We start from the raw sequence: 25,805 nt of genomic DNA, 5'->3' as shown, positions 1-25,805 counted from the left end.
TTTCTTTTACAGGGTCCTCATGGACCAAGGGGTCCAGATGGTCCTCCTGGAAAACCTGGTTTAGATGTATGTACACCAATGTGATTGTTTCCGTAACCCTGTCCAAAACTATACGCTAATTATTTTCAAGAAAAGTCATGAAGCAAATGACCGAATGAAAACTCTCATTGCTCATCCAGGGTGAAGCGGGAGAACCAGGAAAAAAGGAGAAGATGGATTCCCAGGATCCTCTGTAAAACCACGCTTTTATTACAGATCCTTTTTATGCGTGTGTGCTTTGAAATCATCCTAACCACTGATTTCTGTTTACCTTTATCAAGGGAGCTCGGGGTTTCCCAGGTTCTCCAGGTCAACCAGGATTAAAAGGTCACAGGGTGAGCTATTGATGGCTAATTGCTGAAAAGTATTACATATTTAATTTCAAATCGAACACGTAATCCGATATGAAAACGCCAGATTCCGGTTGAACTGCGTACATGACATCATTTTATTCTCGTCCTGACTTTAAATATTTGAATCCTGATGAGAATTCGGATCATTTCAGGGATATCCCGGTCTACAAGGAGCAAAAGGAGAGCGAGGTGTCGTTGGTTCCAAGGTTAGACACACATTTCACAACCGTGAATCGTACACCATGGCTCAGGATTCCGTATTATTACATAGTTATACACACGTTTGCATTCCGATTTCAGGGTGCATCCGGCGTTCCTGGTTCAATGGGGCTGGCGGGTCCGCAGGTATGTTCCATAATGATCATTTTCCACAAGTTTTCTGCAAAAAGATTTAATTACGGAGTGCAACTGAACTGTTTTTAGGGTCCACCTGGATTGCCTGGTGAAAGAGGTCGCAGCGGACCCACAGGACCTGCGGTGAGATCATTTCTACCATTTCTACAATTTCATAATGTGCTTATTTCAATAAAAAAACATCCTTTTAAACAATTCGATTGAGCAGAAAGTATTTACAGTACTGATTATACGGACTTAATGTACCTCATACACTGTCGCTATACAGTATTAATAACTGTACTGAGAAACGATCGTCTAAAACTTTTATCTGAAACGCTCGAAACATTTGTTTAGCTCATTTTTTTAAATGTATTTTTCCTGTCATTCTGTAATGTTTTATAATAAAAAACATAGCTTTAATTAGTTTACCCAAAAATAGCAAGTTTTGAGGGTAAGTAGCCTGAGATATTAGGGTATAGGGTAAGTATATACCCCAAAAAATGTCTTAGTAATTTTTCATTTTAACTACTATTTGCTATATGCTGAAAAGCATCCCATTCCATGGCAGTCATTGTGAAAAAAATATTCCAAAAGTGTCCAATAGGGTCTATATCTCTTATAGCAGAAGATTCACATTTGTCTGGAAAATTCAGGTGCCCATATACTTTTGTGTAAAAACCAAACAATTTTACAGCTGTAAAAGTACCACAATATGCAATCCTGTGTGGAATCAATGACTAAAACTAAATCTACAAGGTCTTTCAGCCTAGTATTTTATTGTAATATACATTTTTTCAGGTTAAGTGTCTCTTTCTTTCTGCAGGGAAAACGTGGAATGCCAGGAAATCCCGGAAAACCCGGTCCATTGGTATGTAAATCATGTTTTATCTGGGTGTAACGGTACACAAACTTCACGGATCACGGATATTTTTTTATTGACACAGTTTTTTATTATTAATAACATTTGTAATCATGAACGTTTGAACAGTTTTTATTTTTGAAACGAATAAAATAAAATGCCTGCTTAGCTTTTATTTAATAAAAAATGTATATTTTTTTTATTATTATAATTTTAATTATTATAATTAAATTATTTATAAAATAATAAATAGAAAAACTATATTAAACCTTTACATTAGACCCCATTTGTGTGTATATAAGTGAGACAAATACGTGTACTGTTAAACCCCTACTTTGTTCTAATCTCTCCAATAGCCCATAAACCTGCAATGTAGAAAAGGCATTTATTTATTATTTATTATTTCATGTTATTTCGTATTTTTTCTTACAGGGAACCATAGGGATCTCAGGAGCTCCAGGATTTCCAGGAGGTCCAGGAATGAAGGTTTGTGCTATTGTTTATTTTAATCCATTTATCTAAATGCTCATGTTAACACTCAATCACAACATGTAATATTTTTAGATAACATGTCTATCCACACCTCTATGTATTCATTCCTTTTTTTGTACAACCCCAGGGTGAGGCAGGACCCACAGGCCCTCGAGGCACCAGTGGAGCTCAGGGACCCAGAGGGGACTCAGGAAGAGTAGGCCTGCCTGGATCTCTGGGCAAACAGGTGTGCTGTGTGTTATCCTCATGAGCTAAACTCTTTTGATGAATATTATTGATCTAAGTCTGTTTGTATTTAGGGTCCAGCAGGCATGGATGGTGCTCCTGGAGCTAAAGGGCCATCGGTGAGTCTCAGTCATTTTTCTTGCTGCCATTCATTTATGTTTGAATTCAATGGATGTGAATTGTATTCAAGTCTTGAGCAATGAATTTTCTTTTCTAGGGAGTTGCGGGTGTGCAGGGTCCTGTTGGGTTGATTGGCCAACCTGGACCACCTGGACCTCAGGGAAAGACGGGACCTGCTGGAGCCAAAGGTCAATTGGTAATGAAGAGCTCATTTTTCTAATTTTCTAAAAATATTAGACATTTGCAGTCACCATAAAACAGGAACTGGATCTTTTCCAGTGGTTTCCCCGGGGCTATAGCACAGTTCATTTCTAAATATTTCCTAAATAACAATTTTATGTAAAATAAACAAAGAAAGCAAAGTCATGAAAGAAAAACTATTGATGCATTGTTGCAGCGGCCATTATAATGATGCTGCCAGTTATTTTTGACTCTTTTACTCTTCTTTATATCTTCCTGACTGTTCCAACAAGATCTATGGTATAAGATGTTCATGTGTTTGTGGTTGCAGGGTGAAGCCGGGCTTCCAGGATTCAAAGGAGAACCTGGAATTAAAGGAGAAATGGTAAATAAATTATACCAGATCAGTACTTTTCCGACCAAAAACACGTCGGATGCTGTTTTGGTAAAGCTCGTCTGTGTCATAGGGGCAACCCGGGGTTCAAGGAGAGATGGGTCTGATGGGAGAGGAAGGAAAACGCGGCCCCAGAGGAGATCTGGGCTCTGTGGGGCCACCTGGACCTCCTGGGGAGGCAGTGAGTGAAATGATTTGTTGTAGCCTCAAACACTGTGCATTTTTTGTACCACTTCTGTACGCCTTTCTGGCCTCAAGTTTAAGGATCTGGCGATTTGTTTTTTTGCTGTGTCTACACAATGCTGTGCTAGTTTTTAGGAGGAAAACAAGGTGGTTTAATTATCACCCTGAACATAAAAAAAGAAACACTTTTATATTAAAATTGAAAGCAGGCAGATTTATGAATTTAACAGTGCTGCTGAATGTTATTAAAGCACTTTATGGTAAATATATGAGATAATCCTTTGTGTTAAACTTCAGAAAGGGCCTATGCTTAGGCTTTTTGTGAAATCAGATGGTACTTCCGTAGGCGATTGAGTGAAGTCTGAAGGCACTGTTTTCCTGTTCTTAGGGAGCTCCAGGTATTCGTGGATTCCCAGGGGCTGATGGGTTACCTGGTCAAAAGGTAGGCAAAATTCCCATTTTTGGAAACATCCTAATTCAGTTTTTGCCTGACTGTTAATGGATTGCTCTCACATCACCAGGGTGCTCAAGGTGAGCGCGGTGCTCCAGGCTCTTCCGGAGGTAAAGGTGCCGGCGGTGATCCTGGCCGTCCTGGAGAAGCAGGCCTTCCCGGTGCAAGGGTACAAAAAGACACCTGTGATATTTATTACAAGATAAAGATACTTTGTTATAAAGGTTTCAGTTTCTGTGGAAAGTGTCAGCATTATATGTCATGGATTGTTTTTTCTTTCTTTTTTCTTTCATTTTGTTTTAAGGGTCTGAGTGGTGTTGCTGGACCTGATGGACCAGAAGGGAAAATTGGACCTCAGGTAACTTCTTACATGATGTTAAACAAAATTAGTAGTATTAGTGTGCTAGATATTGACCATCAACAAATTGGTTACACATTTCTAATAAAGGCTTTGGTTTGAATCTGTGGGAAAAAGTTTACATGTTCATTGTTATTTTTTGGATCAGGTAAAAGATTTTACATGCACTTAGTCCCCATTGGCTGTAATAATAACCTCCACCATTCTGGGAAGATGTTCCACTAGATTCCACTAGATTACTAGATAAATTCTACTAGATTACTGATGTAGGCGAGGTGAGAAGGCCTGAGGTGCAGTCAGCATTCATTCCATATCTATTCAAGATCTTTCACCAAATCCATCATGGAATCCATATCTTGGTTCAAGTGAAGTGAGGTTTTCATGCTACCAAAACATAGAAAAGGTGAGTTTTGAGAAGAGAAATGATCCAAATTCTGGTGATGTGAGATGCGAGAAAAGAAAGAAGGCCTTACAGGGAGCAAAAAGAAAGTTCAAAGCACATATGTGACTGTCCATTATTCCAGATTTATCACGGGACATTTTCCCGAGTGATCTCTTGTAGCTGAAAAAAATGCATGAAAGGTAGCAGGCCTGCACATGGAGGCAATTTTGGAAGCTACATATACAATAAATGTAAATGTAGGTGTGTTATTTGTATTATAAACTCTTTTAACTGTTCTCCATAGGGAGCACCAGGAGATGATGGTGGTTCTGGACCTGCTGGACCAACTGGAGGCAGGGGCCCACCAGGATCTATGGGTCTGCCTGGCCCGAAAGGCTTCAGCGTAATCACTATTTTCTTTTAAAAACCGTTAGATTAAAAGAAACCAAATTTCCTCCAGCCTTGAGATAATTACTGTACATTATCTTTTATTTTGACATTCAGGGTGATGCAGGAAAAGGTGGAGAAGCTGGTACACCAGGAGCACCAGGACAAAGAGTGAGCTTTCGCACAGATTTCTTGCAGCATTAATGATTAGAAAGAGTAAAATTATGGAAACTGTGCTTTTATCCGACAGGGACGCAATGGAAAAGATGGAGAAGAAGGACCTGCAGGCCCAGCTGGACCACCTGTTAGTGTCATTTATGCTGTCAGGTTTTTCAAAAGTTCATTTGTACTGTTTTCTAGATTTTAACACGATTGTGTGCTTTCAGGGTCCAGGAGGAAAAAGAGGCGAGCAGGGTCCTCCAGGTCTGATCGGCTTTCAGGTGCGTAACAAATAACCGCTTTATGACCAGCGATCTCTATTAGCCGACGAGCTAAATATCTGCTTAGGATCAGCAAATGTTTATTTTTAGAGATTTTCTAATAGTAGCTTTTTTATAAATGTATTTAATCTATTTAAAGATGAATATTTGCAGCTAGCTGGCTGGATCTTTAGTGTAAGATGCCAGATTTCTTCTGGATGTAGCAGTCTAGCTATATAAACTTTCTCTAATGTTAACTAGTTAGTTTAATTAATGGTTAATAATTACGGCTAGCCGGATATCTAATAATAATGTGCCAATTTGTTATGTAGTTTTGTGTTTAAAGTTTCATATTTACACATTAAATCTTTTCAGATGTTAGGTGGGTAGTAGGAGTGTTAAACATTCCATTAGATTTCTGGAAATTTTATTCAATTGGGTGAAATTTGAGGAAAGAAAAAGTAAAAATTTGAATTTTTTATTTATATCGACTATATGACGAACAATGCAAAACTGTGTCTATAGAAATGTAAATAATTAAAAAGATGCTCATAGTAAAAAAATGAATAAATAGTTAAATTTTTCCTCAAAATGTTGATACAATAAATTTAAATGTAATGAGCTCCAAAAAAGGATAAAATATTTGTATTCTGCAGCCTTTTCCCTCAGGCACCAAATATAATTTCGATTGTATGACAGATACCATTTTAACATGACATAATGTAATGCACATTGTGCGAATTGTCGTTGCAATTCAGAGCTACTTTGCGTGCAGATGATCTCACAAAAAATACATGATCACGTGACCACGATGCACTTTATAAATATCTTGACTCTGCTGCATGTCTCATTACACCCACACTAAGTGGTTGGAGTAAAGAGTTTTACACATCATTGGCGTGCTATTTTGCGGTGTTAGTGGTTTACTAATTTAAGATCAAGTTTTATGATTAAATTGAATTGTTGTCACTTCTCAGGGTTTACCAGGGCCTGCGGGTGCACCTGGAGAGTCAGGAAAACCAGGTGATGAGGTGAGTTATTATCCTTAACACTTTTTTCCCCCTGCCTTCATTAAAAAAGTTATATTTTACCAATGCATTGCATATGCAAAACGTCTTTCTTGTATGTTTAGGGAGTCAATGGTGAAGAAGGTGCTGCAGGTCAGACTGGACCAAGAGTAAGTGTATTTAAAACTTATTTTGAGATTTAATAGCATATAATTTTGAGGAAACTCATCATTTCGCCCCCTCAGGGCGAGCGTGGAAGCCCGGGGGAGAGAGGACAGCTGGGAGCTAACGGCCTTCCTGGATCAAAAGGCAGTGTTGGAGCACCAGGACCTGATGGACCTAAGGTAGTGATAAACATATAGTAATTAACCAATAAAATAATGTAGACACAGTGCAGAAATAATGATATGTCACTGTTTTTTCTTGTGTACAGGGTGGTTCAGGAACAGCAGGGAAAGTTGGAGAACCAGGTCCTCCTGGACTTCAGGGAATGCCGGGAGAGAGAGGGACGCCAGGTGTCGGTGGACCTAAAGGAGACCGTGTACGTGTGATTCAGGGTTTAATTTGAACTGAAAATAAATGAATAAAGAAATAATGTCACAATGAATAGCCTGGGCAGACCCTCCAGACAAAAAGACAGAGACATAAGAGCGTGTTTTCACGGTGAGGTCGTGCGAATGAAGGCAGCGGATGAGGAAACGAATGCAATTAAATTGTCAAGTTCTTTTGTACGATTTTTCATATTTTTAATGGAAAGGGAAAAAAAACATTTCCTGGCTTAGTCATATCTAAACCTCATGATGAATATCTTATTATCTCAGGGTGCCACAGGTGAGAAAGGAGCTGAAGGTGCTGCTGGAAATGACGGCGCTCGGGTGAGTAACGTTGCTTCAAAATTATTCTTGCGAGTATTATGCGTAACCACACAATTTTTAATATTTATCTCATTTTTAGGGTCTTCCTGGACCTACTGGACCTACTGGACCAGCTGGAGCACATGGAGAAAAGGTAATCTCTATTTAACCATTTTTCTTTTTTTTTTATTACACTTTTGTCTATATATTTATTCTATATTTTGCTAATGGACTGATTTGTTGTCAGGGAGAGATGGGACCCAGAGGACCTTCTGGACCACCGGGTTCTAGAGCAGCACCCGTAAGTAAACCGTGATTTACAGATTTACCGAAGAGAAACAATATACACTTCTATACAGATTGTAAGATATGTTTGTTTTCCTGGTTTTGTGTTTTAGGGATCTCCTGGTCAACCTGGTCCTCCTGGTCCACCTGGATTTGCTGGTTCTCCTGTGTGTATATAATCTTATTGTTTATATAGAAATCTATTTTTTGTCATTTTTGGGTTATATTCCTGTTTCTTTTGGCAGGGCCTTGATGGTCAGTCTGGTGCGAAAGGAGAAGCAGGAGAACCAGGTGCTAAGGGTGAGGCAGGGGCTTCCGGTCCTCAGGGAATGGCAGGAAAATCAGGACCCCAGGTAACACGTGATGTTCAGAGGTTGAACTTTTATGTCTATAATGACAATTAGTTCAAAAAGACTTGAGTGAAGGACATTTCACTTAAGTGTACAGTAAGGAGTCTCCAGTATCAGTGGTCTGTGACAATCAGCATACGTTCATATCCACTCGATGAGTTTGGTTCGGTAACACAATTCAAGTAGTACTGTGCAGAAGTTTGTGCACCCCTGGTTTTGTTGATTATTTGAAAGCATTTTTTTTTTAGCTTGTATTTCAATTTTCTATAGTAAGCAGCACATCCTGAACTGTTTCATTCCTCTTTATAAAGGAAAAACATGAAACTTTTACACGATTTAGCCAAAATTCTGCAGACACCTGGCATGGTATGTGCATATGTGCAATTTCTTCTGGGAAGATGTTCCACTAGATTTTGGAGTGCGCTTGTGAATGTGTTGAGTAGGGTTGAGATCAGAGCTTTATAGCAGGCCACACAAGATCTTCCTCTCCATACCATGCAAACCATATCTCCATGGAACTCCCTTTTTGCATTACCATGCTGGAACAGGGTTTTGGGTTTCCAAGTTTAAGTGAACGCAAAATTGTATTTTTTGCATCCGAAGACGTCCTGAGTGCCTCCAGCTTTGTGGTAACAGTTTGGAGAAGAACCACATATGGCAGGAAAGGTCAGGTGTCCCAATACATTTGTCCATACAGTTTATCTATTGTATCAATATTATGGAACGTCCAAAATACAAGTAAGTTATTGTTATCAGTTAGATTTCTTTTATCCTTTTTTTTAAGTTAGAAAAGTAGAAAATGCAGCTATAATGGAGAAAGTGTGCAGTTCAGAGGTGGGAAGTACCGGAGTACAAATACTTAGTTACTGTACTTAAGTACATTTTTCTGGTATCTGTACTTTACTCCACTGTTTATTTTTCAGACAACTTTTTACTTTTACTCATTACATTTTTACACAAATATCTGTACTTTTTACTTTTTACATTGTCAAAACCGGCTCGTTACTTTAGTTTTAATCCACTGATTTGGTGAAATATTTTTTTATTTTCACTGTGCGCCGATTTCAGCCGAACAACCGATTTCCTGTTACTGCGCGTCTTTTTCAATCCGCTGGTGTATAAAGTCCTGACTCTCACTCACCACAGATGTAGACTAGTTTATGGAGCTAAGAATCAGCAGGCAGAAGGCAGTGAGAAGTTTGGGGTTAATGTGGATGAGACAGAGGGAGTCAGTGATTAAACATGACTGAGAACAGACACATTCCTGATCATCATCATCTTTTCTCTGCTTATGTGGATCTTCAGCCTGGATACATTCATTAGGTAACAACATTTTTAATTCGTTTTGTATTTATATATATATATATATATATATATATATATATATATATATATATATATATATACAGTACAGACCAAAAGTTTGGACACACCTTCTCATTCAAAGAGTTTTCTTTATTTTCATGACTATGAAAATTGTAGATTCACACTGAAGGCATCAAAACTATGAATTAACACATGTGGAATTATATATGGAATTATATACATAACAAAAAGTGTGAAACAACTGAAAATGTCATATTCTAGGTTCTTCAAAGTAGCCAGCTTTTGCTTTGATTACTGCTTTGCACACTCTTGGCATTCTCTTGATGAGCTTCAAGAGGTAGTCACCTGAAATGGTCTTCCAACAGTCTTGAAGGAGTTCCCCGAGAGATGCTTGGCACTTGTTGGCCCTTTTGCCTTCACTCTGCGGTCCAGCTCACCCCTAAACCATCTCGATTAGGTTCAGGTCCGGTGACTGTGGAGGCCAGGTCATCTGGCGCAGCCCCCCATCACTCTCCTTCTTGGTCAAATAGCCCTTGATGCCTTCAGTGTGACTCTACAATTTTCATAGTCATGAAAATAAAGAAAACTTTTTGAATGAGAAGGTGTGTCCAAACTTTTGGTCTGTACTGTATGGTATATCAATTCAGCGCGCATTTCTGTTTCACTATTTTTGTAGAAAATGTAAATACATAAATAAATAACTAAATAAAAAAGAGGCAATTAAAACCTTCGGCAAAAAAATACGTTTATCCACGACATCTTTTCTTAGATATAAAATAAATAAATAAACTCCAGATAAAAATATTTTTAATCAGTAAACTTTTTTTTTATTTCTGCGCCAAGTCTCAAATCAAACACCAAATCCGCCATGATTCACACAATTAACCCTCTGGGTGGCGTTTCCAACAGGAAGTGGCTATATCTCGCTATCTTTGTCTCTCTATTTTCTCTATCTAATTGTCCCTGTGTCTCTTTTAGTAAATGTCTCTGTCTCACTGTATATGTCTCTCTCTTGCTGTCTCTCAATTTGTTTCTTACTCTTTCTAAAGCTGTGTCTGTGTCTCTTTGTCTTTGTCTCTGTCTTTCCTGCTTATTTACATGTCTAACAAAGTTTTGAGTTTTGAAAGTAATGTCATTAGCGATCTATGATGAAAGACTTTCCTGGTTCGATTCTTACCTCTAGTTTCATATTGAACATTATAAGAAGTTTTTAAAAACAGAACAATAAAAGGTCATTAAAATTGGTTGCTGGTAAATCATGGTATATCAGTGGTGCAGGTGTTGGAGATGTGGTTCTTCTACCTGAGTCACTTCTCATAGACTTCGAGTAACTGAGAGAATGAACAGGAAGGAGAAGTTTTGACCCTCTACCATCATGATCTAAGAGAAAACAGTGGTCTCTTAACTATAGAAAAACTAAGAGTCCAATAAGCAAAGGCTTTTTTGTCACCCCTGTGGTAGTGTAGTGGTTAGTGATGCGGCCTCTGCTATCTGACTCACCCGGTTCAATTCCTACCCCTTAGCTATCATTTAAATTGTTTAAAAAGTTTTATAAAAGAACCAAAAAAGGTCCTAAAAATCAGGTTCTTGCAGGAGATCCTGTGGCTCAATTGGAAGAGCTTTACCTCTGGGTTGAGAGGTTGCTGGTTCAAACCCCAGCCAGGGCTCAAAGTTAAGAGTGTGGAAGGTTCCAGTGACCGTAGTGAGGAAGGTGTCAGAAATGGCTGCGTGGAAGGTCAGCTGTGGACTGTTTCAGAGGGCGTATCCTGAACCAGGGGGGCAATATTCAGGTGTCTGCCCCCCTGGCGTCTGAGAAGCTGAAAACAGGGGGTTATGAAGCAAAAACATCCAAAAAAAGTATGAACTTAGGCTCCTGGCGCCGCAAAAAAAAAAAAAATTTATTTAATAACCTTTTGTCCGCCAAATGCAAAACTATCACCAACAAATTTATATATATATTTTTCTTTCCTGAGGCTATAACCCAGCAGATCTTCACAGCCTTTGCTCACAGTCACCCACTCAATTGCTCACCACACACTAATTTCCACACAACTTACCTAGCATGGGGACAAGCTAGATTTGAACCAGCAACCTCTGAGCTCAGAAGCAAGGCTTTTACCACAAAGCCATCAAGTCCCACAACTCAACTTCTTTTTTTTGGGGGTTTATCCTTCGTTTCATGACTCAAAGCAAGAAATTCAGACCAGAAAAAAAAACAGAAAGCAGGATTCGAACCCTGAACCCCACCAACAGCAAAATACCAGTCTTAACCCACTGAACTATCTGGAAGGACAGGCTATGCTAATTGTTTAGAGCAGGTCTATCTTTTCTTTTAAACCATCAACGCAAGAATATAATGCTAAAGACAGACTTAGGAAGCAAACCCATATCGTGACTAGCAGGGACAATGCAGGATTTGAACCCTGATTCACACCATTAGTGAGGTACCAGCATTAACCCACTGAACCATCAGGAAGGACAAGCTTGGAAGCTTGTTTAGAGCAGATCTATCTTTCTTTTTAACCCATCAAAACAAGAATATGAAGATGTAGGAATCAGGAATTTAACCTACCTCATGACTAGCAGACAGAAAGCCAGGTTTGAACCCTGACCACCAACATTAGCAAAGTACCAGCCTTAACCCACTAAGCCATCAGGAAAAAACAGGATATGAAGCTTGATTAGAGCAGGTCTATCATTCTTTTCAAACTATCAACACAAGAATTTAACGCTAAAGAAAGATGTAGGAAGCAAATACAGATGTAAGTAACACAAGTTGAACCCACATTGTAAATAGCAGGAAAATAGCAGGATTCGAACCATAAACCCACCACCAGCGAGATACCAACGTTAACCCATTGAACCATCAGTGAGGACAGGCTGGGAAGTTTGTTTAGAGCAGGTCTATCTTTCTTTTCAACCCATTAAAAACAAAAATCTATCGCTAAAGAAAAATGTAGGTAGTGATTCCTGATTGTGACTGGAACGCAGAAAGCAGGATTCGAACCCTGAACCCCACCAAAAGCACAACAACTGATTTAACCCACTGAACCATCAGGGAAGACAGGCCAGGAAGTTTGTTTAGAGCAGGTCTATCTACCTTTAAACCATCAACACAAGAATATAAAGCTAAAGAAAGATTTAGGAAACAGGAACATAACCGACATCGCAACTAGCAGGATTCAAACCCTGATCCTTACCACCAGCGAGGCACCAGCCTTAACCCACTGAACCATGGAAGAGATCAGACTGGGATGCATGTTTAGATGAGGCACAAGCCTTAAAACACTGAGTGACCACTGCTGAACAGCATGTGTGCTTTTTGGAGGGTTCATACTTTGTTTCATGCCAGTGCAGTAAGAAAGAAGGCATGTAGGACTGGCTTTGAAACCTTATCACCAGCGTGGACTATTTTAAGGACCATATTCAGGCACAAGCCTTAACCCACTGAGCTACCACAGAAGTGCTTTTTTTAATCTTTCATTAAAGACCAGAAAATCAAGAAATTAATCCAACACAGAAAGGACAGAATTGAAATGTTTTCAGAGTGGACAAGGTCCAGAAGTTTTATTTACCAACACAGCAACCACCAGCTCGACCAGGAATCAAACTCTCAAACTCATCCTCGTGGGGACCCTGACATTAACCCACTAGGCCATCCCATCACATCACATCCATCCATCCATCTATCTATCTATCTATCTATCTATCTATCTATCTATCTATCTATCTATCTATCTATCTATCTATCTATCTATCTATCTATCTATCTATCTATCTATCTAATATGATGTGAGGTCCAGTTAACAGCTAAAACAAGTAGAAGTAATAACTACTTTTTACTTAAGTACATGTCTGAGCCAAAACTTCTTTACTTTCACTTGAGTAAAAAAGTATAATCAGTACTTCAACTTTTACCCGAGTATTTTAAAACATGAGGATCTGTACTTCTACTTAAGTAAAGGATGTGTGTACTTTTGCCACCTCTGGTGCAGTTAAATATATGTCTCTGGGCATGCTGAGATGTACACAATGTAAGGGAATGGCTAGGCTAAGTGAATCTCATATGCCATCATTTTGAAGCCTGCAAAAAATCTGCATGACTCATTAGTGTTTGTTTTTCTGTAGGGAGCTGCTGGTGTAACAGGACTGAAAGGTGCCAGGGGGAGTCAGGGAGCTGCTGTAAGTTTCACCGTAAAAGTTTCTGAAGATAATGTCAAGATCTGAGCTCTGTCACTCATCCGTTAACGCTTCATCTTGCGCTCTCAGGGTTCCAGCGGTTTTCCAGGACCTGCAGGAGGTGTTGGCACACCAGGCTCGGTCGTGAGTATCACTTACACCCTCTTAAAACCTTGACTTATTCTACAGTGATGCACTTTAAACATATAATATCAAGAATTAGGGTCAGGGAATGTAAGTCTCCCTGCTAATCTTCCAAGTTTTAGGAGATTGTAATTTTGCATCGTTGTAGTTGATTGTAGATGCCACTTATTTCATGGACAAAACCTCCACATTTTTTGCCAGGGCCAAACTGGAGAGCCTGGTCCACAAGGCCCTTCAGGTAAAAAGGGTGAACCGGGAATACACGGAGAACCAGGAGGCCCAGGTCGCCAAGGTGAGCGGGGTAACACTGGACCAGCTGGAAGCGCTGGAGATAAAGGAGATTCTGGTGAAGATGGACCACCGGTAAAATAATCTCTGCCTATTGTGCTTACTTGGAATATTAAATGCTCTTCACTTCCTGAGTACATACAATGAGCAGGAAACAAGAACATCAGATGTTTCTGCTAGAACAGCTTTGGCACGTGTGATAATGATCTTTCACAGAAAACTAGGTACCACTCATTGTATCTTATTGAATGTTCTTAGGGCCCTGATGGACCACCAGGACCTGCAGGATTGTCAGGGCAGAGAGGGCTGGTTGGTCTACCCGGGATGAGAGGAGAACGTGGACTGATGGGCCTTCCTGGACCTGCTGTAAGTAATTATTACACTTATCAAATTCAAAGTAACATGCAGCTATTAGCTGAAACTAACTAATTAACTCGTAATAGTATGACACCATAATCATTATATTGCACATATCATTTCGAGCACACAGTTGTGTTTCTTCTCATTCAGGGTCCACCTGGAAAACTGGCACCAAAGGCCCTCCTGGGGTAAAAGGTGGTATAGGCTCTGTCGGATTACCTGGATCTATTGGGGATAGAGGAGATGCTGGTCCACAGGTTTGGCATTTCAGCTCATCAGTCTCAGTCACTTTATAAAAATGTTGTATTCGTGTATTTATATTGTACATCACTTTGCTTTTTTAAGGGTCCTCCAGGAACAGATGGAGGTCCTGGAACTGATGGTACTCGTGGAGTCAAAGTAGGCAAAAAAATATTTTTTTGTCTATGTTCGAAGCAGATTTGTGTTCTCCAAACAGGATGCGTACGTATTTTAATTGGTTGTTGGTATGATTTTTTTTTTCCAGGGAGATAAGGGAGAACCAGGTGCTGAGGGTCTTGCTGGAACCCAGGGAACCCAAGGAACACCTGGACCAGTAGGAGCTCCTGGAGGTCCTGGATTGCGAGGAGAAAAGGTTAGTTTGGGCAAATGTTTGTGATCTTAAAAATGTTCAAGTCCTGCCTATAGTCAACTGATAGTCATTAAAATATTTCTTTCTTTTGAAATTTTTATTTACAGCATTAGCATAATAACTAATTGGGAGGAAAAGAACAGTAGTTCTATGTGAAATCAGGGTTAGGGTTAGGGTTAGAGCACCCCCTCATTAACCATTTCAATTTCAGTGACACCCGTAATAATAATGTAATAGATATCTAACATATATAACATTGTGTAATATTAACTTATTATTATTGTAAAATGTTTGTGATTGCAGGGGGCAAGCGGTGCAGTGGGTCCTGCTGGACAGCCTGGCGACAGAGGAAAACAGGTCCATTTAAACTATGAGATACTGCACTGTATAAACACATCATATCATGCTGCATTCATACTGCAGCGACGCCAAACGCACGTAGTCCAAAAGTGATTAGCGATTGAGTATCAGTATTTTGAAATTAAATGCTTTGCCTGCTCACAGGGACCTCAAGGGCCACAAGGAGACAAAGGAGAAAAAGGAGCTGCTGGAGAGAGGGGTCAGAAAGGTCACCGTGGCTTCAATGGACTTCAGGGCATCCCAGGAATACCAGTAAGTATAAGATCATCACACAGTATGCAGATTAATAGTGCATACTCATCACTATCAGTGCTGGCATCCCTGAGACTAAGACCTTAATCATTTCTTCTAAATAAAGGGACAGACAGGAGACGCAGGTGAGAAAGGAATCGTGGGACCAAGTGGGCAAAGAGTGAGTTGATTATGTATTATTAGTTTGTTAGGTCAATTCAGATAAATAGAAAATAAATGGAACATTTTCACACTCATGCCTGTTCATTACCATTAGGGACCACCTGGGCCTGTTGGACCTATAGGTAAAGAAGGTGACACAGGTGCTCAAGGACCAATTGGGTCCCCTGGATCTCGAGGCAGCCCTGGAGATTTTGGACCAGAGGTGAGAATCTGGGTACCTGCATGTACAGGAGATAGAAATAAACACACCGTAGGCTTGAAGCTTTATTCCTAATTGCTCTGCTCTGTTTAGGGCCCTCAAGGAGAACCTGGTCCTCCAGGCCCACCCGGTCCTCCAGGACCTCCTACAACTGTGGATGATGACTTTGATAAAATTCCAGACTATGACGGCGCATTTGAAAGCCCAGCTCCTCCTCTTCCGGAGTACAACAAGGATGAGGCAATGCCTATCAAGAGGTCTGGTGTCGTTCATGTGGACAGCAGCGTCCACGCCTCCCTGAAGGCTTTGGGCAGTCAGCTGGACAGCATTAAAAATGCAGATGGGAGCCGCCATCACCCGGCACGCACCTGCCAGGACATCAAGCAGTGCTACCCAATGAAGAAAAGCGGTGAGGAGTCCATTATATCGTGCAAAGAGTTTGTCTGTCATAATTCTGTTGATCTGATGTTCTTGATCAGAATCAGTTCGGAAAATCAGACTATTGCATAATAAAAAAACAATGAAAATAATTGCATAAAACACACCAGATGCAAACGTCTTGAAAATTAAAAACATTTTTTATTTTCAGGTAAAAAAAATATATGATATTATAATTATTTTTAAATATAAATCGTTTCAGAGAATATGACATTATAGAGAGAATATAGAAATTATAGACTGAAGGATGTCTATTTTAGGTAAACTCAGTAAATATGATGTTACCCTAAAAGGACATTTTTGCTTTTGGGTGTGAGGGTAAAATGATCCTGACTCTTGTCTCTGAATGTATTGCAGGGGAGTACTGGGTGGACCCTAATGAGGGAAGTTTGAAAGACGCAATCAAAGTGTACTGTAACATGGAGACGGGGGAGACGTGTGTGTCTGCAAACCCTCCCAGTGTCCCACGCAAGAGCTGGTGGACTTCTCACTCCAGCACACTCAAACCTGTGTGGTTTGGAGCCACCATGAACAGAGGAATGAAGGTCAGTTCATTCCTCTGGATATGCTGTACTCATTTTAAATACAATACAATACTATACTACACTACATACTCTATACTATACCTAATATACTGTACTAGTAGATTTTAGTATTTAACTATTATACTAGTATATATATATATATATATATATATATATATATATATATATATATATATATATATATATATATATAATACACAGTATAATAATAATCTATATCTCATCTTTGATGAAAAATAAGTGAACTCCTGTACTAGTCTTTACCTCCTTAATGTACAGTGTGAATTTGGTGAAAATGAAAATGAATATAAATTTTTTACCCCAAAATTCTTTGATTTCCATTTAAATCACTATGCAGGTTGGAGAGGAAAAGACTAACACAGGGGTGCACTTAGTTTTGTTCTGTCATGCTTCAGAGCTGAGATCTGAATCGATACATCACTATGCTTTTACTATATTAAAGTACTAAATCTACTATCATTTATCATGCTGTATATCAGCTCTGAAGCAGGATAAAAGGAAACCTAAGTGCACTCTTGCGTTGGTCTTGTCCTCTCTGATGAACAGTGTAAATTTGATTAACCTCTGAGAACGACCTTTTGTGCGATTTTTGTGTGTGTGTGGGGTGGAGGGGTAAAGCGTTCTCTAATTCAACCAATGCATTAGTAAAGGTGAAGAATAACACAGGCTGGTTAAAAAAATACAGTGGTATTGCGTAAAAGACAGGAGGTGGAGCTGGAGGTAGCAGAGCTGAAGATGTTGAGATGTTCGTTAGGAGTGACGACGATGGACAGGATTAGAAACGAGTTTATTAGAGGGACAGTGCATGAAGGACGTTTTGGAGACAAGGTGAGGGAGGTGAGATTGAGATGGTTTGGACATGTGCAGAGGAGGGACATGGGGTATATCAGTAGGAGAATGCTGAGGATGGAGCCACCAGGAAGGAGGAAAAGAGGAAGACCAAGGAGGAGGTTTATATATGTGGTGAGGGAAGACATGCAGCTGGTTATGGTGAAAGTAGCAGATGTAGAGGACAGGGAGGTATGGAGACGGATGATCCGCAGTGGCGCCCCCTAATGGAAGAAGCCGAAAGAAGAAGATTTATAGATTATATATGATATAATTATATAGAATTAATTAACGACTTCTTTAATTTACTTCACATCACATTATAGTGCACACACTTTACATTACTACCCTGCTATACCACTGTATATCTCAGGTTTGGATGGTGATAGAATCAATCTAAAGCGTCACATTTTCATATGACAGACTTAACTTGTTTTCCATGGAGCTCGAACAATGCCATCCTGAAATGCTTCACATCAATGTGCATCATTTGTGTCTTGACTGCTGATCGAAAAACTCTGTCCCACTTCTTCAGTTTACATACGGAAACAACGAGGACTCGAAAAACACGGTGGACGTGCAGCTGCGTCTCCTGCGTCTGCTCTCGAAAGAGGCCGTACAGACGCTCACGTACCACTGCAAAAACAGCGTCGCTTACAGAGACGACAAGAACAACAACATGAAGAAAGCCGCCGTGCTGAAGGCCGCAGACGGGACGGACATCAAAGCGTACGGACACAACCGCCTCAAGTACACGGTCACGGAGGACGGCTGCTCGGTACGACCGCCGCACATCATCGGTGTTTTGTTTTAATAAGCGATCGGTGTTCAGTTTTATGTCAAATATTATTTAAATAATTATATACAATGCGGTTTTTGCACACGGGTTTATTTAAAGCTACTTCTCACGATACATATTGTGTATCGTAGAAATGTGTTCAGATATCACGATATGATGTTTCGGTCATATCGCCTTCCCTGGGATTTGAATAAACTGAATAAGATAAAGATTTAACCTGGATAAAATAAAATTAAATAACAATTAAATTTGGGGTTGAGTGCAGTTTAGGTCATGACTTTACCAGCCTTAATTGAATGTTGAAAGCGTTTATAATGCATTCATAATGTTGTTTCATTAATTTTGAATCGGATCTAAAATCTAGCCAGGGACTCATTTGTCTTGCAGTCGTTAATATTCAGCATTTGATTGTTTTTTACGGTTATTGGTTCTGATTTCATTTTATACTGCTTAATGATGATGCTTAAAGACTTCATTTTGGGATACATGTTGTGTGTGTGGTGTCATAATTTTCTCCATTCTCGTCTTGCAGAAATCCAGCAGTGAGTGGAGTAAGACAGTGTTTGAGTATCGTACGCAGAAGCCCTCCAAGCTCCCGATCGTGGACGTGGCGCCGGTGGACGTGGGAGGAGCCGAGCAAGAGTTCGGCATCGACATCGGGCCGGTGTGCTTCTCGTGAATCCCAAAAACACAAATCACCTTCACCTGTGATCCTTCAGATATCTGCTGACGCTGAACAGCAAGCAGAGCAAATCCCAAAATTCAACCCTCGTCATCGAGGCTTCATCTCTGCACCGATGCAGTATTTATTTTCTATTCTGAGACAGAAGTGAGTCAGATGCGAGAAGCACGATGAGCCACCGCAGCGATCTTTCATCTTTTTTGTCCCCCCTCCCACACTTTTGATCGTTTAATGAGGAATTCCACTAGCTCTTGGGGTGTAGGAGTATATGACCGACTGTGTGGACGGTTTAATTTATAATCCATGTGTATTCTTTATGAAATTAAAAAGTACACACACACACACACCTCTTTTTAACATTTACACTGTCTAGGTTTTTTTTATTTTATGTCGACCAAAGTTTTGTGGTGCTTCGTAAACTAATTTAATGCTCAATTACAATTATATAAAGGGGCCATGAGTAAATATGCTGTTTTTTTTGTGTGCAAATGAAACGTGAATCTGTAAATTAAACCACGACCTCTCCAGTGATGGTGTTTCTGTCCCGCACGTTTTACTGCCATTAACACGTCTAAGATTAATTAGTGACCACATGGAGTCTCATTAAAGGATGAGAAGATGTATCATTCTCTATATCTCTCACTCTCTCTTTCTTTCCCTCCCCGTGATTATATACATGCATGTCTTTATACGTTTTTATACTATTTTCTTAATTTTCTTCAAGGGTCTTTTGGAGGGGTGGGGGGTGGGGGTGTAGGAGCTCTAATGCACAAGAAAACAGGCAAACCTTTTATGAAGAAATATAGTTTTTAGGACTTTATTTACCGTACTGAATCGTATTAAATGTCATAAAGCAAGTATTAGATGTTCTACATGAATGCAGGATGCACAGTGGAAATGGAGGACGAGCTGTAAGTCTAAAAAAACCAGAGCACACAATACAAGGATTACTGAGGAAAAATGATGAGGGGGGAAAAATACATCTAAAATAAACAAAAACATTTATACAGCCAGAAAAATATTGCGTGTGAATGCGTGTTGACTTTCAGATATATCAGTGATAACTAAAACGACATTCTCAACATACATACTTTTTTACAATATAAAAATACAATGAATCTGTACAACTCGTTCACTTTTGTCCTTCGAGGCAGAACGTAGCTCGAAATATTTCTGCTCTGCTCAGACGTTTTGACGCCAAAACAATCCATGTTTGATTTCAGCATCGACTGTCCACTGGACCCGGGGAGAAAATGGCGCCCTCTAGAGTCAGACCCATTTTGAACCCCTCCTGAAAGTAAAAAAAAAAAAAAAAAAAAATATATATATATATATATATATATATATATATATATATATATATATATATATATATATATATATTTTTAGGAACAGGAAGGAAACCAAACGTACGACGGTGTTTTGGCGCCACGTTAACAAAAAACTAGATTACGAGAATGAAGTTAAAATATTTGGAGAATAAAATCACACATCTTTTCATATGAATCCCATATGCCACAATACGTTGGGATCCTGGCTGAAGTTCTGGTTCTCAATTTTTTCATTCGCCATCCTCATAGTATCTTGAGAAACAACAAATCCTTTTCGAATAGCATGCAGATGTAACCGGCAATTTCCTCAATGTCTGATTTTTTCTACAGAACCACTGCAGAGTTTGTTTACAGATTATAACTGTGCTGATGCACCAAAAGACAACTGATTTCTTTATTGCTAAATTTGTACCTTAAGTAGCATTTAACCAAATCCTCCACATCCATTTTATGCAACGTTTCTGTGATTTATTATTATTATTATTTTATTCTCATAGTTTCGACTCTATTCTCAAAATATTTTCAGAATATTTATACTGCGATGACTTTATTCTTTTTTTTATTTGTTTTTATGTAGCACACCAGGGTTTCTGTCACTGTGCACTGCGTCAGCTATACAAGGCCTGAAAGACAAAAGCATTGTGACAACGTGGCACTAAAACGGCGTCGTACAAACGCACACACACACATAATGGACTCGAAATGTGATGATCCCATTGTCATTCCACCCTGATGACGTGCTATTAAAAGGAATTTATGTATCACGTGCACGTGTTATGACACAACGATGACACAGTGACTTCTGCTTCCACACATGCACACATTCTGCTGTTCACACGCTTCACTTCACAACAAAACGGTTTACAAACCATCTTTGCCGCTGAGAGAGAGAGAGAGAGAGAGAGAGAGAGAGAGAGAGAGAGAGAGCAAATCCATTGATTGATTTCTTTCTCAATTAAAATGCAATATTTACACTTTTAATTGCATTACACAGAGTTTGCATGAGAAATGAACTGTATTATTCATTACCCATTCATTTTTAATGAGAGGATTGTTTTGGGAAGGCAGATGTTGTTCTCCCTCAAACTGCTACCCAAATTTGGAGGCACACAAAAGTACTTTAGAGATGAGGTAGCATGACATATTTCCTTTTCTTGAACTACGAGACCCAGCATTACAATGCACATGTGCGCAAATCCAGCTCAATGAAGATCTGCTTTCCATTGGTTTGATTTAGTGGAAGATCTTCTGCTATAAAGCTCTAACCCTATTGGACATGAATGTATGTGAACACTGACACTGCACCCCAGGCCTCCTCACCTCACCTACATCAGTACCTGACTTTACTGACACCCTTGTGGCTGAATGAATCTCCACACAAATCTCTACAATCCAAAATCTAGTGGAACATCATATTCCAAGAAGAATGGAAGTTGTTATAGCAGGGGATGGGATGCTCAGAGAAGCACATACCTCATGACAGACTTTATACCCATACCTTATTATCTTATGGTCATTCATTAAACCCAGATTTCTGCTATAATATAAACCCCCCTTGTTTCAAAGTGTGGTGTGAAGAACTGTTGGGATAAAATCCACCTGTATCTCATCAAGTTTCGACTGGATGTCTGGAGGGAAGTCTGCAAAGCCACAGGTGAAGGGGTCAAAGGGCACGGCTCCAAACAGATCCGTACCTGCAGGAGAGACAATGTAGACGTCGAGTGTCACTGCTATGAGGATCGAGTTTTGCATACTGTGACGCGATTGGCTCCTTTTTAATGACGCAATAACACTCGCCCGTGATCGGTTTAGTCAAGATTTTCTTTTAAAAATCAGTGAGGATCACTCGAGGGACTGCTTACCTCTGTTTTCAGGAGACGGCATAGAAAAACTCTGATTACTGTTACACGCCTGTATCCTCGGTGTGGAAGATCCGGGTGTAAACGGTACCATGTCGAACACGTCTGTCGAGGTGTCTTTCACCGGGATGCTACCAGCCTGACGATACGAGAGATGTTTGTGTAAGATATATAAGGATTAATGCTTGCATCTGTGCAGTTATGGGAAAAACAATCCACAGCAGTGTAAAATCTGAAGCAATTAATTTGGCTACAGAAGCAGGTCATGAATTGTTTATTTCCTTTTATACAGCAGTGAATTCGACCACAAACTGATAAAAACTGTGCATTAGATTTTAACGTATCAATGAGTAACAAAGAAGCAACAAACAAACAAATAAATAAACAAACGCATACACGAGGCTGTGGAACAGTAAACACATTGGGTGGCTGAAAGTGGGCGGGTTTAGCAGGAGGCGGGGTCAGCGAGTTTCCTGATTGGCCGGAATCGGGTGAACTGAAAGGCGTTAGTGTGACAGACGAAATCTCAAGAGACGAGAGTGAAGAGACGTCATCGGTACCGCAGGACAGAGTGGAGGAGGACACGTGAGCATCGGACGAGGAGTTAACATGCAGCAGCAGCTGAGAGAGAGAGAGAGAGAGAGAGAGAGAGAGAGAGAATAATAAAAATAAAGGGAAAATAAAGCAAATGAGAGAGAGAGAAAAGGGGCAGGAGAGTGAGAATGAGGGAGAAATAGGGAGAAAAAGAGGAAGAAAGACAAAAATAGAAGAGAGGGGAAAAGTGGGAGGGGAAGCAGAGAGGGAGAAAGGAAGGGAGATTGAGAGGCATAATGAGGAAGAAAAAGAAGAGCCAGAAGGAGAGAGAAAGAAGGAGAGAGAGGGTAAAATAGAGAGAAGGACAGAGGTAGAAAGAAGGAGAAAGGGAGCGAAGAGAAAGAAAGAGGAAAGTGGGAGGGAGATTGAGAGGCATAAAGAGGAGGAGAGGAAGAAAAAGAAGAGACAGAGGAGAGAGAAAGAAAGGGAGAGAGAGGATGAAATGGAGAGAAGGACAGAGGTAGAAAGAAGGAGAAAGGGAATTAAAGAGAGAGAGAGAGAGGAAAAAGGAAGGGGAAAGTAGAGAGATGAGAAGGAGCGATAGCGAGAAAGAGGGAGAGATAAATGGAAAGAAGGAAAGAAGCAGACAGAGGGAGAAGGAAAGAGAGAAGGAGAGAGAGAAGTTAATAAACAGGACACGTGATTGTAGTGTAAAAAGAGGTTTTGTACAGAAATGTTGTACCGCTGATGACTGAGTGCTGATCAGCTGAGACTCCACACGCTGAAGCTGCTTTTTCAGTCTCAGGTTTTCCATCTCCAAATCCTGAATCTAAAATAAAACAACGTCGGCCTTGAAAATACATTTTTCTCTCCTGATGGTGGTTTGATTAAAGAAGAGGACTATTTTACAGAGCGGAACATTACACAGGGAATAAAGTCATAATTCCAGCAAAAACTACAAAACCGACATCATTCCTCTTCTCACCCTCTTCTGTAAGTTTCCTATCTGTTTCCTCGACTCCACGTCTTTTCCCCCAGACTGCAGGAACATTTTATACGCCAGGTCGAACGCCTGGCCGATAGCGACGGTGATCTCTTCTGCCTAAAAAGTAGCCAGAACGTCCATAACCACACAAATAAACTAATCAGAAGACATGACTAGTGCACTGCTCACGTGATTCGGCAGCCACACACACACACACACACACACACACACACACGTCAGACGTACACATTTCTCGCTGTCGAACACGTAGCACATGTGCCTCTTGGTGTCGGGCTCGGTGCAAATGTAGGCGAAGATTCGTTTGTCCGTTTTATCGTCGGCGCAGAAGGACATCCTGTGCAGCTGGCAGTTGTGCTGCACTTCCTTTGTGTAAGAAAAATACAAATCAAGAGAAGAAATCAAGAAAGTTAGTGCTTTTTCTTTCTTCTATAACGCAGGTTCCTTTTGATTCTAAGCAACAAACTCGGCATTGTAACGGGATGAAGATTCACTCTGACCAGACAAATCGAATAAATGTCCAGATGTTTCACTAAAAACTCCTCCCTCAGCATGAACACCAGCTTTAACACGCTCTCAGGATCCGGACGCTTCGTTTCCCTGAACGTTCAGCTGAAATGCTTTTCTGTGCCTCGCCAAAGTTGTTCTTCACTAGTTGAAGATTTTTACGATTCCAGTTCATCCCAGAGCAGTTCAGCAGGATTTAGGTGCGGTGACTGGGCAGGTCGTTCCATGATAGATATCACTCCAGACGTCTGTTTACTCTGTAAATAACACTTACAGAACTCAGACGTCTCATTCGATGGTGTAGTCGGTTCCAATGAGCCGAAGTCCAGACGGAATTGAAGTATGGTTGCCATGTTGGTTTATTTTACCTCACAATAAAGTATCCAACTATTCCTGCTCCAAAACAACCCCAAACCATTAAGCCTCCACTTCCATGTTTGACTGTGAGAGTGAGAAAGTCTGCAAACATCTTCTCTCCTCTTCTTCATATTAAAGAAGCCCTTGTGTTAGACCAAAGATATCGACTCTAAAATTTATTCCACAGAACTTTCTTTCATTCATTCACTCTCTTAATTTGCCTTTTATTAAGTTATTTTTGCATATAAACTAAAGAAATGTCTCTATACAGTCTATTTTTATGTAAAACAAGCATTAAGCAAAATTAATATAAAACGCTACAGTACGATGTATAATTTTGAGTGAGAAATGGAGAGAAAGAGAGAGAGAGAGAGAGAGAGAGACCAGTAAAATATAATTAGATTTGACATTATTGTATGAGTGAAAATGTGTATTACACACCTTTGTTTTTGGATCCACTATTCTCACTCCGTATATGGAGATTTGTAGCTCAACTTTGGGAATTTTCGCCCCCTCTGACTTTTTGATATGCCTTTGAAACTGAGGAAAGAAAAAAGAAAATAATCAAAAACAAAGCATCAACCTACAGTCAGTAACCTGAGCATGGAAGTGGGGCTGCATTATATAATTATCCAGTAGGCGGCGACATAATTCACTTCCTTTTTTTATGATTTACATAATTATTGTATCGTGAATTATGCAAATTTTATAAGCCAGTAAAAGTTGCCAAACAACTATCAAATCACTCATATCCGTTCAGGGATGAAAAACACTTAAACAATTTTACTTTTGTTGCTATACTTAATTCAGTCCAACCATTTTAGGTTCAACAGTATAAAAAAAATACAGCTATATTTGTGTTCAAAGACTGCAAAAAAACAAAAAAAACCCTGCAGAGTGGAATTTACACTGGAGTAAAGCCTTGTATAAAATGACGTCTTCTCGTCCTCTCTAGAAGTATATCTAGTATGAATAAACCTGCTAAATTCATTTTGTTCATTTGTACAAATTCAGGTTAGACTAGCATCCATTCCAGCAGCTAGAATAATAAAATAATGCAACAAAATCTTCACCATTGTTTTGTCTTTGCTTTTCAGTATAATAGTACCAGGATTTCCTATTTTGGCTGAATAAATCAATTTCAACTTCCACATATAAACATCACTTTTACTTCCACACTTGTATGACTCTGTGATGATCTCTGTATGAAAAAAGGTGTGTGTACATAATTTTGGCTTGATTTTGTCACGAAGATCTGGCAACCCATGCACATACCTTAAGTTTTCGCACAGCCAACCGAACGACGTCTGTGCCTTTCGGTTGCTCGACCGGTGTGATTCCCAAAAA

The 25,805-nt window shown here is 39.7% G+C and overlaps 2 protein-coding genes across 5 annotated transcripts in view; one reads left to right on the top strand and one right to left on the bottom strand.

Moving 5' to 3' along the window:
• The first annotated feature begins 323 nt into the window (after positions 1–323).
• col5a2b (collagen, type V, alpha 2b) lies at positions 324–19,496 on the top strand. The gene is given in 43 exon segments (XM_046848504.1): positions 324–374; positions 545–598; positions 693–737; positions 816–869; positions 1,552–1,596; positions 2,020–2,073; positions 2,207–2,305; positions 2,379–2,423; positions 2,522–2,620; positions 2,936–2,989; positions 3,072–3,179; positions 3,570–3,623; positions 3,703–3,801; positions 3,937–3,990; positions 4,677–4,775; positions 4,877–4,930; positions 5,010–5,063; positions 5,146–5,199; positions 6,156–6,209; positions 6,311–6,355; positions 6,431–6,529; positions 6,619–6,726; positions 7,007–7,060; positions 7,140–7,193; positions 7,287–7,340; positions 7,438–7,491; positions 7,570–7,677; positions 13,129–13,182; positions 13,270–13,323; positions 13,525–13,686; positions 13,870–13,977; positions 14,122–14,134; positions 14,137–14,228; positions 14,317–14,370; positions 14,477–14,584; positions 14,885–14,938; positions 15,086–15,193; positions 15,300–15,353; positions 15,450–15,557; positions 15,648–15,963; positions 16,350–16,537; positions 17,922–18,164; positions 18,718–19,496. Coding segments are annotated over 41 exon segments (3,540 nt in total). The 5' UTR covers positions 324–374; positions 545–598; positions 693–716; the 3' UTR covers positions 18,865–19,496.
• Positions 19,497–19,668: 172 nt separating this feature from the next.
• The window catches only part of gulp1b (GULP PTB domain containing engulfment adaptor 1b), a 32,931-nt gene continuing 26,794 nt past the window's right edge, over positions 19,669–25,805 (bottom strand). For 2 of the 4 annotated variants that reach the window (XM_046848514.1, XM_046848530.1), the window contains exons 4-12: positions 25,734–25,805; positions 24,900–24,998; positions 23,823–23,960; positions 23,577–23,693; positions 23,334–23,420; positions 22,454–22,678; positions 22,061–22,196; positions 21,798–21,892; positions 19,669–20,158 (exon numbers count right to left, since the gene is read on the bottom strand). In XM_046848514.1, coding sequence (XP_046704470.1) covers positions 20,087–20,158; positions 21,798–21,892; positions 22,061–22,196; positions 22,454–22,678; positions 23,334–23,420; positions 23,577–23,693; positions 23,823–23,960; positions 24,900–24,998; positions 25,734–25,805 — 1,041 coding nt within the window. In that variant the 3' untranslated portion in view covers positions 19,669–20,086. Of the gene's footprint in view, positions 20,159–21,067; positions 21,079–21,797; positions 21,893–22,060; positions 22,197–22,453; positions 22,679–23,333; positions 23,421–23,576; positions 23,694–23,822; positions 23,961–24,899; positions 24,999–25,733 lie in introns of all 4 variants that reach the window. The other 2 variants (XM_046848521.1, XM_046848538.1) reach the window with 2 other exon arrangements.

The sequence above is a fragment of the Silurus meridionalis genome, chromosome 1, assembly GCF_014805685.1.
Source record: "Silurus meridionalis isolate SWU-2019-XX chromosome 1, ASM1480568v1, whole genome shotgun sequence".
NCBI lineage: Eukaryota > Metazoa > Chordata > Actinopteri > Siluriformes > Siluridae > Silurus > Silurus meridionalis.
This window is presented reverse-complemented; position numbering and strand designations above follow the sequence as displayed.